The sequence below is a fragment of the Muntiacus reevesi genome, chromosome 2, assembly GCF_963930625.1.
Source record: "Muntiacus reevesi chromosome 2, mMunRee1.1, whole genome shotgun sequence".
NCBI classification, from domain to species: Eukaryota; Metazoa; Chordata; class Mammalia; order Artiodactyla; family Cervidae; genus Muntiacus; species Muntiacus reevesi.
The window spans coordinates 276,926,865-276,943,162 of record NC_089250.1 but is presented as its reverse complement, the minus strand read 5'-3'; the positions used below and the strand labels follow the sequence as shown (position 1 = coordinate 276,943,162).

General features: G+C 63.3%; 3 protein-coding genes across 14 annotated transcripts; all 3 read right to left on the bottom strand.

Moving 5' to 3' along the window:
- Positions 1-1,516: 1,516 nt before the first annotated feature.
- COX6B2 (cytochrome c oxidase subunit 6B2) lies at positions 1,517-4,068 on the bottom strand. Of its 12 annotated transcripts, none has more exons than XM_065926786.1 (6): positions 3,817-4,068; positions 3,377-3,550; positions 2,899-3,079; positions 2,680-2,805; positions 1,818-1,918; positions 1,517-1,723 (listed from the first exon to the last, which is right to left on the bottom strand). In XM_065926786.1, the coding sequence occupies exons 4-6, from the start codon at positions 2,789-2,791 to the stop codon at positions 1,670-1,672; spliced, it is 267 nt and encodes an 88-aa protein (XP_065782858.1). In that variant the 5' UTR covers positions 2,792-2,805; positions 2,899-3,079; positions 3,377-3,550; positions 3,817-4,068; the 3' UTR covers positions 1,517-1,669. The 12 variants fall into 12 exon arrangements, with proteins under 12 accessions (XP_065782858.1, XP_065782863.1, XP_065782865.1 ...); XM_065926791.1 differs by having other exon boundaries at positions 3,458-3,550; XM_065926793.1 differs by having other exon boundaries at positions 3,474-3,550.
- A 3,082-nt stretch (positions 4,069-7,150) lies between these two features.
- GARIN5B (golgi associated RAB2 interactor family member 5B) lies at positions 7,151-9,313 on the bottom strand. The gene is made up of 8 exons (XM_065926784.1): positions 9,164-9,313; positions 8,817-8,971; positions 8,468-8,726; positions 8,236-8,260; positions 7,991-8,052; positions 7,800-7,903; positions 7,654-7,706; positions 7,151-7,288 (listed from the first exon to the last, which is right to left on the bottom strand). The coding sequence occupies exons 1-8, from the start codon at positions 9,311-9,313 to the stop codon at positions 7,278-7,280; spliced, it is 819 nt and encodes a 272-aa protein (XP_065782856.1). The 3' UTR covers positions 7,151-7,277.
- Positions 9,314-10,194: 881 nt separating this feature from the next.
- Positions 10,195-14,518, bottom strand: IL11 (interleukin 11). Its single transcript, XM_065920799.1, has 5 exons — positions 14,373-14,518; positions 13,031-13,203; positions 12,772-12,858; positions 12,503-12,664; positions 10,195-11,474 (listed from the first exon to the last, which is right to left on the bottom strand). The coding sequence occupies exons 1-5, from the start codon at positions 14,377-14,379 to the stop codon at positions 11,304-11,306; spliced, it is 600 nt and encodes a 199-aa protein (XP_065776871.1). The 5' UTR covers positions 14,380-14,518; the 3' UTR covers positions 10,195-11,303.
- Positions 14,519-16,298: the final 1,780 nt, after the last annotated feature.

Here is a 16,298-nt window from a genome sequence, read left to right as displayed (position 1 = left end):
CGAGGCCGCACAGGTGTCAGACCCTGTGCTTGGTACTACCTGGGTGACCTCAGCGAGTGTTCAGACGGCCTCTGGTCCGTGCTGTGACTCAGAGCTGCCTTGTCTGCGTGGCATCGCGGCTTGCTTTCTTCCTGCGGCAGCGCCACCTCTATGCGGGCCAGAGGTCTGCAGGTCAGGGGAGGTCGCGAGAATGCCTCACTCTGCCCCCCCACCCCCTGCCATAGCTTCCAGCCTGTCTGTCTGTCTGAGTCCACACCCTGTGCCCTCATTTGCCCGGGTGCCTTGCAGGTTGTGGTCTGAGAGCGGGGGCCCGGGGCCAAGGTTTTGGTGGAGCCATCGTGGGAAATGGCACGTTGGGGTGTGTCCTGGAGGAGGGGGCGATGAGGGCAGTGTAGAGGGGTGGGGGGAGGAGTGGAAGCTGCTGTTCTCCCCCCATCTCGCCTAGCCCCTCCCGTCATCCCACCTCTCCTGATAATGGGGTTTGCACCATCTCTCTGCACAACTGGAGAAACTGAGGTGATGCAGATCAGGAGGCTTGTCTGGGGCCACCCAGGAAGTCATCACAAGATTAGTAATAGCCACCTTTGAACCCTGGGGTTGAATAGGGACCCTATGAGATCACTCCAGGCAGAGTCTGGGGGTCCGGGCTGCCCTAAGAGGCTGACAGCTTCAGTAGGAAACAGTCAAATCCACCCCCACCCCCACGCCCATATAGGGTAGGACTGGGCTAGAAGCCCCAGGCTCCAGGTTCTGTCAAGGGTCACAGCCTGGCTCAGGGCAATGGTGGTGGTGGTGGAGGTGGCTGGAAAGGTGACATTTTGAGAAGCATCTGGAATCAGGATGAACCTCAGCATTGTTGTGCCTGAGCTTGGCTGAGGGCAGGCTCAGAGCAGGAGTGGGGTGGGAGCAAAGAATAATTCAGCCTTGAGCTCCAAGTGTCCTGGAGGAGCTCACAGGGAGGGGCTGGCAGGAGAAACTGAAGTGACATGTGTCTGAGCAGACAAGGCTGCTCCTGGCCATGGACAGGTGCTGAGAAGACGGAGGGGGCCAGGCGGGGCACCCTGTTGGGAGAGGCCCAAGTGATGGGTTCGGGTGGGTACGGGGAGTCAAAGGGGATGGGGGCGAGGGAAAGGAAAGAGCCAGGAATGGTCTGGAGCAGGGAGGGATGACAGGGTCAGTGCTGGGTGGTATACAGATTGCTCCTCTGTACCTGAGATGAGATGGAGGGGGTGGGACTGGTGGTCCAGGAAGGGAAGAGGACCCTGAGGGACTTGAGTGACAGGTGGGGGACTGAGAGGCAGAAGGACCCTGGAGCCATCCTGGCGGACGAGTGCTGGGACTCAGAGAGCCAAGGCAGACCCTATTGGAGCGGGGCGGGGATGGGGGGGGGGGGGGAGCTGGAAAGGGGACTGGCGGGGCTCCCTCACCCCTCCCACGACTAGAACCAGTAGTGTCGGCGGCAGGGTACAGGAAGGGCCTCCCGATGCCCCCTTACCGACAAGACATTAAAGAGAAATACCAGCAGTAACACCGCTTTATTTGAGGCTTAAAGAAGGGGCGGAGGGGGGTGAGGTTTGGGACGGTGTGGCCCATTTTCCGGGAGACGAGAAGATGGGGGGGGGGATGTCACTGGGGCTAATTCTTCGGAGGAGAAGCCGCGCTCAGACCGTTAGATTTTCCCAGCGAAAGTCCCGTCCTTGATCTGCTCTTTCCAGCGCTGCACCTGGTGGTGGGGAAGAGGGGAATGGGCGCCGTCCGAACTCAGCCGACCCATCCACCCTCGCCTGGCCCGTCCGTGCGGCCCTCTGTCCGCTCACCCAACTGATGGGACACAGCGAGTGGTACACGCGGAAGTAGTACTCGCAGGGCTGTGTGCTCTTCCCTCGGCGGTTCATGGTCTTGATGCAGCGATGGTAGTCTGCCGACGGAGGCGGGGCGGGGCGGGGCGAGCAGGTGGGTAGTCCCGTCCCCACAGGAGGCCCCGCCCTCCCGCCGGGCCCGCACTCTCCCCGCCCCTCGTAGCCACGCCCTCCGAGAGGGCCAGCCCCGCCTCCTCCCCGCAAGGCCCCGCCTATCCTCTCTTCCCACCCCTCCAAGACTCTGTCACACGCCTCCAGGATAGGCCCCGCCCCTTCCGAGATTCAGTCCCAGCCCAACCTGGAAGGCCCCGCGCCGCCCTCCCAGACCCCGCCCACCTCCCCTAACCCCCGCCCCCTCTACGACTCGGACCTTTCTCTTCCAGGCAAGGCTCCGCTCCTCCCTCGCCCCGCCCTTCCACGGGACGATCCCGCCCTTTTTAAATTAGGTCACGCCACTACCTGGTAGGCCCCGCCCCTTCCGAGATTCAGTCCCAGCCCAACCTGGAGGACCCGCTCCTCCTTCGCCCCGCCCCTCCACGGAACGATCCGCCCCTTTAAAAGAGGCCCCGCCCATCACCGATCGGCCCCGGCCGTCGCCGGCCGGCTCCCCTTTCCACCCCAACCTGGAGGACCCGACCCTCCAAGGAACGATCCGCCCCTTTTAGACGAGGCCACGCCCCCTTTAACGAGGCCCCGCCCCACCCGCCGTCGCGGGTTCCCCCTCCACCCCAACGGTCTCCGCGTCCTCCGGCGGGGCGCGCCCCTCCCCGCCTCGCACCTTCTCTCACCCGCCGCCCCTGACCTGGCCGCGAGGTCTTACCCAGGAAGTTCTGGTAGCAGTTGCGGGTCTGGTTCTGGTTGGGGAAGCGCGGGTCGAAGGGCGGCGTTGGCCATTTCCCCTTGCAGGGCTTCGGGCACTCAGCACCCAGCATCGGCGAAGGCGGCGCTGCGGGGAGGGGTGGGCTCCGTGGGGCCGACCCGCACCCCTCGCTCCGCCCGGCGCCTGACGCTCGCCCCGAAGCCCAGCCCCCGTCCCCACCTGTCCGGCGCTCAGCAGGCGGTCGGCGGGTCGCTGACTCAGCTGTGCCTGTGGCTCCGTCGGGGGTGGCCCTTGCTGCGGAGTCTCGAGGGTCCCAGCCCAGGAAGCACTACCCCTCGGGCCCGATTGGCTGGGCCCCCCGGAGCCCCAGCCAATGGGCGCCGCTGCGCTGCAGGAAACGCTGCGGGACGCCGGGCCGGGTCGGTGCGGACGACCCCCCGCCGCCACCCGCCGCCCCCTCTCGGTGCCGACGCGCGCACACAGGCAGCAGGCGCTACTCCGGCCGAGTCTCAGACTCGGGCTTTTAATCTCTGCGAAGCTGGGGCACCACGCGGGCTCTCCCGGGCCTCGGCCCCCGCCCCCCGCCCCGTCCCCTATATAAACGTAGAGATAGCTCTGGCCTCTACCCGACAAGAAGCACCCCGCCCCCGCCCGGCCCCTTCAGCACCCTGCTTCTTACAGCAGAGGTGCACAGCACCTGGGGGCCTGTGAGGAAGAGGAGAGAGCCAGGGTAAGGGCCGGCGGCTGGATGCCGGGGCCAGGTGTCAGGCGGACCTACAGGGCTCAGGGGCTACCTGGCCCCGCTAGGCTCCTCTGGACACTGGCCACTGAAGTTGAGTCCGTCCCATCCCACTACTGAGACTGCGGCCTGCTGGAGAGAGAGAGAGAAAGAAAGCTAGAGAGGGCTTGGGGGACCCGCGGGAAGAGAGTAGTGAGTGTTGATGGGGGGTGGTTCCAGCTCCAGGGCCCGGCAAGCCTGACCTGGAACCCATGTTTCCTCCAAGGTCCCTCCTAGGTTTCCCTCCCTCCTGCCTCCCCAATATCAAGCCTGACTCTGGATCCTTCACCCCAGCATCCAAATGCACTAACATCTCCTTCCTCTCAAGAAGTCCTCTCGTGTCCCACATCCTAAATCACTTTACTCTTCAGGTTCCTCCTTCCCTTCCAGCGAATTCCTTGGAAAGAGCTGGTTAACGCCTCCTCTCCAATTCCCCCACTTTACGTATGTGTGTGTGTGTGTGTGTGTTTGACGACTGGGGAAATACACACCCTGCAAAAATTACCGCTGTAATGATTTGAAAGTGTGCAACTCAGTGGCGTTAAATTGCACTCAAATGTTGCGCAAACACGTAGTTCCCAGGACGTTTTCATCACCCCAGAAGGAAACCTCACATCCTTGAGGCAGTCACTCCCCACCCCTCCCACCCCTTGCAGCTCCCGGCAGGCAGCCACCAATCTGTTTCCTGTCTCTTGGGATTTGCCTCATCTGGACGTTTCATGCAAACCACATCGTACACGACGTGGCCTTGTGTGTCTGGCTCCTTTCATTCAGCCACGTTTCCAAGAGTCGCAGCTCGCCTGAGCCTACCTCATTCAGGTCCTCCCTCTTCCCCTCCTTGCTGTTAAATCCAGAGGTTCTGTCTCCTCCCGTCTTCCTTCACCTGCTTGCAGCATTCGACACAGCTGCTCCCACGATGTTCCTGGTCATTTTCGTCACTTGGTGGGTTCAGGAGGCTGTTCCGTGCTCACCCTCTCGGACCGTGTTTTCCCTTTCCCTAAACACCATGGACTCTGTCTCCACCTGCCCTCACTCGCTGGTGACCTCCAGGCTCATAGCTTGCAGAAGCTGTCCACGTGTGGGTGACTCCCCACATCATTCTAGACTCGTGTCCAGCCGCTTACCCCACATCCTCACCTGACATCTCAGAGGCAAGATGTCCAGGATAGAATTCCCAGTCTTCTCCCTGACACCTGCTCCGCGCACAGCCTCTGCTGCCGCTCCTTCCGGGTGTCCCCGATCCCAAACCTTGAGGCTGCCCTCGGTGCCACATCAAACACGCACAGCCCATGAGGTGACCCGTGGGCTCTGCAGAACCTCTGCAGAGCCCCGCTCCTCTGTACTCCCGTCCCCGCCTCTCTGGTCCAAGTCACCATCACCTTGTGCCTCAGTCACCATGGCAACGGCCTGTCCCACTCCTCTCCCGGCATCCATCTGTCCCCCTCCACCTCTCCACCCTTCAGCCAGAAAGTGTCCTTTCTAATATACTAAGTTCCAGCCATCCTGCTCAAAACCCTCCAGGGCCACTCAGCAGCGAACCCACACTACTTCAGGTGGCCTGCAAGGCCCTGCGTGACCGCGATTCCCACTCCAGGACGTCCCGGAGCTCCGCATCGGTCTAGTACATCATGTGCTCTCCTGCCTCAGGGACTCTGCTGCGGCTGTTCTCTCTGAAGGGAATGGATTTCCCCAGATGTCCACACAGCTTCCTCACCTACCTCCTTGAGATCTTCACACAGATGACACCAGCTCACTGAGGCCCTCCTGGACCAACTCAACTCAGTCCGGGAACCTGCCTACTCCCACACCTAACTCTCCCTATCCTGCGATGTGCCCAGAGCCCTCCCGCGTTCTAATGTACGATATAATTAATGTGGATTCTGTCGTCAGAGTTGCCAACCTCAGCACTATTGCGATCTTGTGGGGCTTCATCCTTTGGTGGGGGGCACCATCCCTTACACTTTGGGATGTTGAGGGGTATCCCTGGGCTACACAAAGATGCCAGGAGCAACCCCCTCCCCGAATTGCTCCGTGCTATGTCCCTAGTGCATAGAATGATGCCTGGCGCCTGGTCGACACTCACTCTATGCTGAGAGCCCAGAAGGAAGTGAGGAAAGAGGGAGTGAGCCCCCTGCCTCCTCGTGGAAACCAGGTAGAGGGGATCATGACCACCGCCAAATACCTGGGCAAAGGAGCGAAGGCGCCCAGCTCCTCCCTTATCTTCTCCACCTTGAAGGCTTCGTCCTTCATACTCTGGATTTCGAAGAGGGTGGGCAGGAGGATCTCCAAGTTCGACCCCACTGTGGCCACAGGGCCCTGGTCTGGCCCCCTCTCAGGTTCTTGAGACACCCTCCTGGGCTGCTGGGAGACCCTGGCCTCCATCTTTGAGATGGGGGTCAGCGAGGTGGGTGACTCGGGTATGTCCTCCCACCTCGTGGCGGGCAGAGGGATGGGAGTCTGAGAGGCAACATTCATCTTGGGGCTGCTGGCCACAGGCCTGGGGCGAGAGGACATGTTGGAAGGCCCCTTTGAGTCCTGGGGCATCTCCTCCACCCTGACCCCCAACTGTGGCTGCTCCCTGACCCCCGCCAGCGTCTCCTCCAGCATGGACAAATGGGTGGGGCTGAGGGGTACCCTGCCCATCGTGGACAAGTCACGCCCCTGTGAAGTTGAGAACCAGGAGGGCAGGTCGACCAGAGCCGACCTCAAGGTGGGGTCCTTGGAGCCGGCAATGATCATCAGCTTGGCAAGGGTTAGCCCTTCCACAGAGAAGGGCCTGGTCTGCTCCTGGGGGGCTTGTTGGATGGCCAGTTTCTTGGACTTGACCCATTTCTGCTGCTGCCCCACCTCCTTGGATTTGAAGCCTGGCATGTCCTGAGCGATCTCCTCCTTCATCGTGTGGACCCTGTCCTCCAGCTTGCCCTTGCCCTTCAAGCCATCCACGGCGATCTCCTGGGCCCTGCGGATCAGGACTTCCTCCGACTTCTTCTTGGTGGTGGTGAAAGGCACCTCCACGGTCGTTTTCTGAGTTCTCGTCTCTACCACGTTCTTCTCCTTGGTGCCCATCAACTTCACTGGCTCTGGCTTCTCTTCAGGCTTCCTCTTCTCAAGCACGTCCCCTGCGTGGCTTCTGACGGGCACCATGCTGACACTGTCAGGGCCCAGTGTCACGCGGTGTTGGGTAGATGAGGTCAGATCCTTCAGGGATGGGGCAGGTAGGAACACAGATTTTCTGTTGGGAGCAGGGTGGAAAACAGCCTTTGGGGAAACACCAAGTGCTCCTGGGGCCCTCTGAGATGGCGCAGCCATGGCTGGGGCTTTCTGGGGGATGGCTGGTGCATGATGGGGCTTCTGAGATGGGCCAGGCACGGCTGTGGCCTTTTGGGGAACGGTTGATGCATGAGGGGGGTTCTGAAATGGGCCTTTTTGGGGAGCACGAGGATAAGTTGTGGCCTTCTGGGAGGGGCCGGGCGCAGTGGAGATCTGCAGTGGAGCAGGCACAGCTGAGACCCTCTTGGACTGGTCAAGGATGAAGGGAGCCTTACGAGGGGCAGCGGGCACAGCTAGAGGCTTCCGGGTGCGCGGCAGAGGCCTGGCCTTCTCGTTGAAACTGGGGAAGTCGGGAGTGTAGGCGGCCGGGTGGATGGAGCAGGTGGACATGGTGCTGGTCTCGGGGTCCATCAGGTTGTGCATATCCTGCTGCCACACGCACATATCCAGGGCGTCACAGGCGCCCAGCAGGGGCATTTCAGGGCTGTCCTCCGAGATGCAGTGTAAAGGGGTCTCCAGTAAGCCTGCCAGGCACGTGCCGCCCTCAGAGTCAGAGCAACCCTGCGGGTGGGGGACGGGAGGGCATTGGTGGTCAGGCCGCTGGAGACACCCGGATGCTGGCTGTGGCCCCGCCTCCCTCAGACCCGGAAGTGCAGAGCCCGCCCCTCCCCCTCAGGCGCAGGGGTCCAGGCCCCCAGCCCCTCCTGCTGTGTCTCAAGCGTTGCCCCAGCCCCGGGCATACAACTGCCTTGGGAGAAGACTCCACGTGGTCTGGTGTGTTGGAAATGATGCTGAAGATGGTCCGAATGGTGATGCTGGGCTTCTCTGTGGGGGTGGGGAGGGGATGCACAGAGAAAACAGTCTGAGCCCTCCGCAGAAGGGTCAGAATTTCGGGGGTCCATTCATGGAGGGGGGTGTGTGCTCACCAGAAACTTGGATTTCAGTCTTCGGCCTGCCAGAGGGGAGGTCGGGTTGGGGCCTGCAGGGGAAATTTGGTGTGAGTCTGGCAGCTTCTGCACCGAGACCCACCCCCGGCCCCCTTGCCCTGCTGGTCGACGAGGCCCGAGCCTACTTCTTTTCCGTGGATTTCTTCCTGGCGTCCGCGGGCTCCAGCTGGGACCACACGAGAGGCAGAGAGTCGCCCACGGCCTGAGACTTGAATTTGCGCTTGAGGGTCTGGCGGTGTGTGTGGAGGGGTGGGTGGTCAGGAGGTGCAACCCCTCAAGCCCTCACGCCCCGCCCTGGCCCAGCGGGGTGGCTCACCTTGACCTTCTGTCTCTGAGCTGTCAGAATCTTGTAAGGAAAGGTGGGCTTGATAGTCGTGACTGGAAAGAGACAGGGTCCCGTCCCGTCAGGGACCCAGGGATGATGGGCGGAGGCCCCGGGGAGACTCACGGGGGCTTGGCCAGCGGACAGAGGGGAAGGGAGGGACTGCCGAGGCTCCGTCCACGCCTGGCGGAGGAGCTGAGACTGGGGGACGGGCCCAGGGGACACCCCAGCTGGCTCACCTGAACGTCTGTGGTGGGACGGGACCTGTGGGAGGGGAGGGGGGCAGTCAGGAAGGGGGGTCTCCTCCTGGTGTCCACACCTCCACTACCTTCCCAGTCCAGACCCCCAGCCCCTCCACCCCCCTCAGACCCCTTCCCAGGGCTCCTGTACTTTCACGGCTTTTGGTCCTGACTCCCTCTGGAATCTAGAACCATAGCTGCCCCCAGGGGTCCCTGGGGGTCAGGGCCGCACCTGGAGGCGCCAGGTGGAGGCAGGAGGCCCTAGGTGAGAGAGGTCCGTGGGGGACGTGTGAGGGGTCCTGGGGGCCCAGGAAGTGGCCGGGTGCTGGAGCTGGTTGATCAGGCGCATCCAGCGGTCGAACAGGAAGCCGACCTCGCTGTCGGGGGCGTCCAGCTCCAAGTAGTAGTAGCGGCCCGTGACCAGGCGCAGCTTCAGGCGCCAGGCGGACAGGTCGTGGACGTAGAGGTGGGCCAGGTCCAGCGGGATCATCCTGGGAGGGGGAGACGGCGGCGGTAGAGTGCGCGACCGGGGTGCGGGGGCCGGCGGCGGTGGCGGGGCACACGGGCGCGGATGGAGGCACCTGGTAAGGACGAGGGTGGAGCGCTCCCTGTCCTCGGGGGGCTGCGCCAGCAGCAGCATGTCCGGCAGCACCAGGCCTGGCAGGGAGGCGGCCACGCCCATGGTCACTCGGTTGGTCCTGTGATGCACGTACACCGGGGCCCCTCGATTGGTCACCTGGGGGGTCCAGGGAGAGGGGCTGGGACCACTCGGGTCTCACGCTCCTCTGGCTCCCCCACAGCGAGCCCCCCACCCCCATCAAGCCCCCCAGCTGCCTCTTGCCCGCCGAATCCCCCAGCCCGGGGTGGGGGTGGGGTCTCCTGCCCCTCCCGCCCCACTTCCGCCCGCGGGGCACAGGGAGCCGGGGACCTGGACGAAGTTACTCTCGAACATGGGCAGCGGGCGGAGGGGCAAGTGCTCCCCCTGCTGGAGGGTCTTCTGCAGCTCGCCCAGAGTGGGGACCCACTGCGGGGGGCCCCGGAGCGGCTCCGGACGCCTCAAGTTCCGGAGCCGGTTCATGGCGGCTGCAGAAAGGACGGGTCACCCGGGGGCGCGGAGGCAGGGACCCGGCACCCCGGCGCCTGGCTTCCCCTGCCCCCGCCCCAGCCCACCGGGCCTAGCCCCTCGGACTTCAGCGGCTCCAGCGGGTGGAGCTTCCCCAGGGCTCCGGCATGGCCCTGCAGGGGTGGTCCGCGCCGGCCTGGGGGAGGAGCCTTCCTCGGAGGGGCTTTGTGACCTCATGGACCACGGGTGCGGCGCTTCCCGGGAACTGCCCAGGGACAGGGGCTCCCTTCTCCTCCTCCTGGGACCCTGCCCCGGAGTCCCAAGGGCTGAATCAGAATCCCCCCTGCAGACCCAAACTAGCGACAACCCAGGGCCCTGGGAGGGTTCCCCTGGGAGGCTGTAAATGGATAACTAAATCCAAGGGTTTCTGACTCTTAAAGAGGGGGAGGCTTCAGTTACAGTCTCCACTTGCCACTGACCCTTCTCCAGACCCGGGGGAAGGTCCATGCTGCCAGGGGCCTCAGTTTCCCTGTATCTAACTTGTGTCTGTGGCAGTGGTTGCCCTTGTTACGGCCTTACATTGTTGTTTCGTTGTTACATTGTTACAACGAACTTGTAATGGCCCAGTGCCGTACCTTCGGACATCAGGTTTGGAATGAGCCAGACTGGGCAGAGTCAAACTGACTCTCCCTAGCTATGTGGCCTGGGATTCCCCAGGAGCCTGTTCCCTCCTCTGTAAAATGAGTCGGGTGGGTACCGGGGACTGCAGGGAATCTGGTAAATAAAACCCCACACTTAGGGCCTGGCCCAGAGCAGGCCTGCAGTGAATGGTCATTCTTGTCCCCTTCTGAGGTCTTTTGGGGAGGGTGGGTGCTGCTACTCTGTCACTCTAAATATAGTGTTTATTTTCTTTTTTTAATGTGTCATGCAAAATACATGGTCATTGTAAAAGTTCTGGAAAATACAGAGAAGCACAAATAATGAAAGTCACCAGCAACCCCACCTCCACCTTCTACCCTGAGCTGGCCATTGGCAACATTTTGGCGTATTTCCTTCTAGGGTTTTAAAATAATCCATGTATCTATCTCTATCTACATACCTACATGTGTAAACACACACACAGTGGGGATCACACAGTGGTTTGTAGCCCACTCCTTCTATGCCAAAGGCAGGCTCTGGAACATCTCTCTTCACAGCTGGTATGTTCTGTCACATAGATAGGCACTATAATTTATATAACCATCCCCTACTGTCAGGCATCTAGGCTGTTTTCAGTTTGCTGTTGTAAACACTGCCATAAAGGACAGCCTTGAACTTGCAACTTTGCCCTGTACTAGTAAACTTCTGGAATCTTCCATTAAATATTTATTGAGTGCCTATGAAGTGCTGGCCACCAGGTGAGGCTCAGACGCAGCACTAAGAACTCATGGTCTCTGGGGGTGACCCAGAGACTAGATGGCCCCCCTCTCCTTTCCTGTCTGACCAGGCACCCCCCAAGGACCCCAGCATCAAGCCCCCAGCCCCCGGAGAAATCACCTCTAAGTGGATGTGTATGACGAATTTAATTCCCCCTTCTCCATCTCACAAAGGTTTCTCACATTTTTGTACAAAAACCCAGGCCTCCTTTCCCCCTCCCTGCCCACCCCAACATAAAATGTTAATAGTTTAATAAATAATAATATGCTCCTGCCCAGGCCCAGAGGGGTGGGGGGTCAGGGAGACACTGTGGCCAGACTGGGAGACCCACGAATCTGGGAGCCAAGTTCCCGCCTTCTCAGGAACCTTGGAGTCCACCTGCCTCCCACCACCCCTGTTAAATAAATAAGTATAAATAAGGCACAGATGCCCCTCTGCCCAGGTCTCCGGGATGGATCCTGGAGGGATCGTCTCTAACTAGGAGAGAATGGAGTGGGGGGGAAATCCTCTGATCGCCACAACTCCATCCCGAAATAAATAAATAAATAAGATCTGGCTTTGAACAGCGCGGGTGGCTCTGGGCAGAGGGTCACAGCCGAGTCTTCAGCAGCAGCAGGCCCCGCACGGCCCAGTCGAGCGTCAGCTGCAGCCCCCCCAGGATGGCGTGGGCCGCCCGGATGCCCCCCCAGGCTGAGGCCGGGGGCGCCAGGGGGGGCGCCGGGGGGTCTGGGGGCACCTGGGGCAGGGCCAGGCGGGACATCTGTCAGGAGAGGACAGAGGGTTAGCATCAGGCCAGGGGTGCAGTGGGGTGTCCGAGTAAGGGGGTAGGGGGTTTGAGGCCTGTGCTGAACCAGGGTTGGAGGAGGGCCAGGGGCCTATTTCCACAGCATCTCGGGGCCTGGAAGCTGGGGTGCTGGGGGAGAGAGTCCTGCAGGATGCTGAGTTCAGAAATTTGAGGCTGGGGCTGAAGGTGGGGGTCTTGAGGCTGGGGTTCCAGAGTCAAGTTCAGGGGGCCAGGGTGGGTCTGAAGGTCAGGGCTGGGATCCTGGGGCTGAGGTCTTAGATGTGGGGTCTCTGTGATCAAGCTCAGACATTCATGGGTGAAGGCTGGGATCTCAAGTCTGGGGTCTCAGAGCTGAGAATTGGAGTCTGAGTTCCAGGGCCTTTGGGCTCATGTCCAGGAACTGAGGACTGAAGTCTTAACACCTCAGGGTCTTGGGTCTGGGGTTTAGAAAGTCAGGGTCTTGGGGTCATAAGGGATCACAACCTAGGTCTGAGCTCTTGGGGACTTAGGGCTCAGGGCCTAGGGTCTTCTCATTGGAGACCTCAGGATCTAGGTCCTTGGGATCTGGGGCTTGCAGAGCGAGGGTCTCCAGGCTGGTTTTGAGTCAAGCTCATCATCGTAGGGTCTGGGGCCTTAAGGTGTCAGGATCTCAGGGCCAGGATGTGTGTGTGTGTGGGGTGGGGTCTCAGGGTCTGGAGGTTCAGAATTTCCTGGGCTTGGGGTCTGGAATCCTCCTGTCTTGGAGTCAAGGTCTCCAGGTCTTGGGATGAGGATCTGGACTCTCAAATCTTAGGACTTCAGGGTGGGAGACTTGGAGTCACAAGATCATGGGGTCCGAGTCTCCGGGTGAGAGTTTAGCGTTTGCAGGCAGGACTTTGGAGTCTGGGGCCTCAGGGCCACGGGGGGAGGGTCTCGGAGTGGCCCGGAGTCCAGGGGCTCAGGGCCACGGGGGGAGGGTCTCGGAGTGGCCTGGAGTCCAGGGGCTCAGGGCCAGGTTATCGTACCAGGAGCTGCAGCCGGCGCAGCAACCGGTCCAGCCGGGCCTGCAGGGCGCCCAGCTCGGGCTCCAGGGTCCGCAGGGAAGGGCCTCCTGAACGTCGCAGCCACTGCACATGCCTCAGGTAGGAGAACAGGTCTGCCCGCAGCCGTGTCAACACTCCCGGGAGCTGGGGGCCCGGTGGAGGGGGTGGAGGGCGTCAAGAAGCGCCTGGCAAGCGCCCACGCCAGCCCCCAGCCCCCTGCACCCGCTTCACTGGCCCACCCCCGCCCTTACCTGCAGGGCTCCCAGCGCCCCCGCACTCATGGCCAAGGTGGGGAGCGAATCCAGGCTGTGGTCTCCGTCAGCTGGGAATTTGTCTCTCTTGGGGGGAAAAGAGGCCGTGAGAGGGACCCAACCCAGCTCCAGGGGGTCCTTCCTCCCCCACCACAAGCCCCTGACCCCCTCCCCCCACCCTGTCTCGGCCACCCTGGTAGCCCAGAAGCCCTCAGGGTCTCGGTCCTGGCCCCAGCCCGTCCCCTGCAGGCTGTCCTACCAGCTGTGCGGCCAGCTGCCGAGTGTCCGCCAGGAGGGAGCGGGTCAGGAGCACGGCGCTGTCCAGCTCAGCGCGAGGGTCCGGGGAGGCCCGCGGCGGGGCGGGCGGCGGCCCCGGGGCAGCAGCTCTATCGGGCCACAGGCTCAGGGCGGCCAGGACCAGGCAGCAAACACCTGGGGAGGGGGAGACGTGCGGGGAGAGGGCAGCGGCTCAGCCCCGACCGGGGGTCTGAGGGAGGAGGGGTTGGGGTGGGGGTCCTGGGTCCCCGGGCGGAGCGCCCAGGGCTCGGCGCAGGGCCTGGGCGGGTTTCCCTCTCCCTCCCCGCCTCGGGCTGCCCCGCCCGTCGGAGCAGACGCGGCCCCGGGGCGGGTAGACGGGCCGGGCGTCTCCCGTCCGCCCCCGGACGCCGGAATCCGGGCCCCGGGGCGGGGCACGATGGGGGGGGAAGACGCACAGGCCAGGACCTGCCCCCCTCCCGGGACTCGCGAGCCCGAGCCGGACCGAGAGCCGGGGAAAGAGACCCGGGGGGGACGGAGCCGCCGGAGGAGGCCCCGCGGGGGCCGACCCGAGCGGGCCGCAGAGTCGGGGATGCCCCAGGGCGCACCTGGGCGGCGGGCGGCGGGGAGGCGGGCGCGCCGGGCGCGCAAGCGGCGGGCGGAGAGGGCGCCGGCGGCGAGGTGCGCTGGGACCCCGGGCCGCCGCCGCCCATCCCCCCCGCCCCGCCCACCGACCCGCCGGCCAATCAGCGCCCCCCGGGCCGCCCCGCTCCCGCGGCACGCCCCCGGCCCGCCCCCTGGGCCCTCCCCACCCGCGGTCCGTCGGTCTGTCCGCGTCCGTCTGGCTCTGCCGTTTCAGTCTGCACCCCTGCGTCTCCCTCTCTCTCTCCTCCCCTTGGCTGGGCGCGGAGAGGGGTGGGGGGTCCGCTCTGACTTCCTGGGGCCCTCTGCCTCAGTTTCTCTCCTGGAGCCTGTCCGTCGGGGTCCCCGGGTGTCTGGGGCCCCCTGACGCCCCGGGGGTCCCGGGCCCTTCGGGCTCAGCCCCTGGCGTTTGTCTGTCTGTCCATGGGCCTCCCATCTCTGTCTCTGCGCCTGACGCTGCCCCGTCGGGGTCTCCGCATCTCTGACCCGGCCTTGCACCTCTCCCGCTGCCCGTCCCTTGCTTAGGCCCCCTGCCCGCCCCGAAGGTCCTCCTCGCTGCGTCTCCGCCTGCCCATCGCTGCCTCGCGCTCCTCCGGCGCTCTCTCTGCTCCCCACCCTTCCAGCGACGGTCCCTCCCTCCTCTATCCCTCCCCGTCCACCGCCCCCCCCCCAACTCCCCGCTCCAGGAACTTGAACCAACTTACTGTTCATGTCCCCACAGGGCCGGGGTTCCCCAGGGCAGGGGGCAGGGGGCTGGGGTCCTTTAACCCTTCCCTGTCCGCTGCCGTGGGAGCCCTGGGGGTCAGCTGGGCCTCGGCCTGGGGAGGGGAGGCATGTGCGTGTGAGAAGAGAGGGCCGCGGCAGTGAGGGAGTGTGCACGCCTGGGGGGTTATATAGGGGGCCGAGGCGGGCGGGCGGGGGGCAGGCGGCAGGGGAGGGCGGCCTGACACATCCTGACTCACCCTCCCTGCCTGCCTTTTCCATTCAGACGGAGCCGGCTGCCTCGCAGGGCTCACGCCGCCGCTCTCGGAGGAGGGCACGGAAGGAAAAGTTGGAAAAGTTGAAAAGGGAAAGGGGGGGGTGGTCGGAGAGGGGCTGGTGAGGTCATTGGCGTCCCCTCCCTCCACCTCCTCGGCCGGCCGCCGGGGCAGACACAGGCTGCTGAGAACGGGGCCTGGCTGCAGGGCAGGGGGGGCGGGGGCGGGCGGGGGGACCAGGGCTGGCAGAGAGATGGGGAGATGGGGAGCTGAAGATGGGGGCTGGAGGGCTGGAGGTGCGAGCGCAGAGACGCTTTTAGGAACAGAGAGAGAGGGCTGGGGAGACCCAGACCCAGGCAGGGAGGTCCAGACACACAGAGAGATGGAGCGTCTGAGATGCAGAGAGAGAGAGACAGAGATCTCCCCAGAGAGACAGAGACAGCCAGAGAAAACCAGCAGAGAGAGGTGAGGTCCAGGAAGCAACACAAGATCAGCAGGAGAGATTTGGAGAGACTCTCCCTTCAAAAAGGAAAAGAGACAGAGACAGGTGCGTCCGAAAGAGGCGAGGCAGGGCAGCAGAGGCACAAGGCAGGGTGACAGAGATGGAGCCGCCCCCAGGGGCCGAGCTCCCCTGACAGAGGCAGGTGCCAGCAAGGGGTCAGCCATGGGGACCGACAGAGGGGGGTCATTCTCCCAGAGACACGCTGGAACGTGGAGACAGAGGACCAGAGGCAGAGACAGGGACCATGGTCGAGAGACACCCAGCAGGTGTGGAACCTCGAACACGTGGCTTCACCTCGCTGTGCCTCAGTTGTTCTGTCTGTGAAATGGGGACACCCCAGGCACCCTCCCCAAACGCCTGCGCAGGGAGACAGTGAATTCACTCCTGTAAAGTCACACAGTCAGCTCTCAGTAGACATGAACCATGGCCATTCTCACCATTGATGTTTTATTAACATATCCAGGAAGACAGAAAGATGTGGCCCCTAGGGAGATGGAGATGGGGAGAAAGGGAGAGAGCTGGGGGGCGGAGGTCAGGGATGGGGAGAACATGTGCAGAGAGGCAGAGAAGCGGACAGTGGCTGGACACACAGGGGGACATGGACTCCAGGGGACAGCGGTGCCAATACAGATGCAGGTATACCAGGTTAGGGTATGGAGCAGAGGTGGCCCCCGGGGTTCATGGCAGGACGAGTGAGGGACCCAGACAGGAGCCCAAGCCCCCAAGAGCAACCCCCGCCCAGGATAAAGGTAACAAAGGAAGACGGAGGGATGTGAGAAAGTCAAAAGGTGACCAGGACTTTCGAAGGTCTCCCTGCAGAGCACCCCCCGCACGCTGACCCCAGACTGTGCTGAGCTGCCAGGGGGACCCCAGGGGCGGATGGCAGCTGGAGCCCCCCATCCCCCACCACTTGGGGGGTGACTGCTGAGGCCCCCGGGGAGGTGAGGTCACAGCCCCCCACGGTGGGACATGACCTCATCGCCTCAGGTGAGAGCTCGCTCTGCCTCTCAGTCTGCCGCGGCCACCCCTGCCAGGGCCCCCCAGGGGCCCTCCCCAGCCCCCGCGAGCACTGGGACCCAGGCCTCTGACCACTGGGTCTCCGCCCCTCAAGGGGCCTGTTTCCGGCTGAGTCAGCGTGGGGGGCCCGAGGC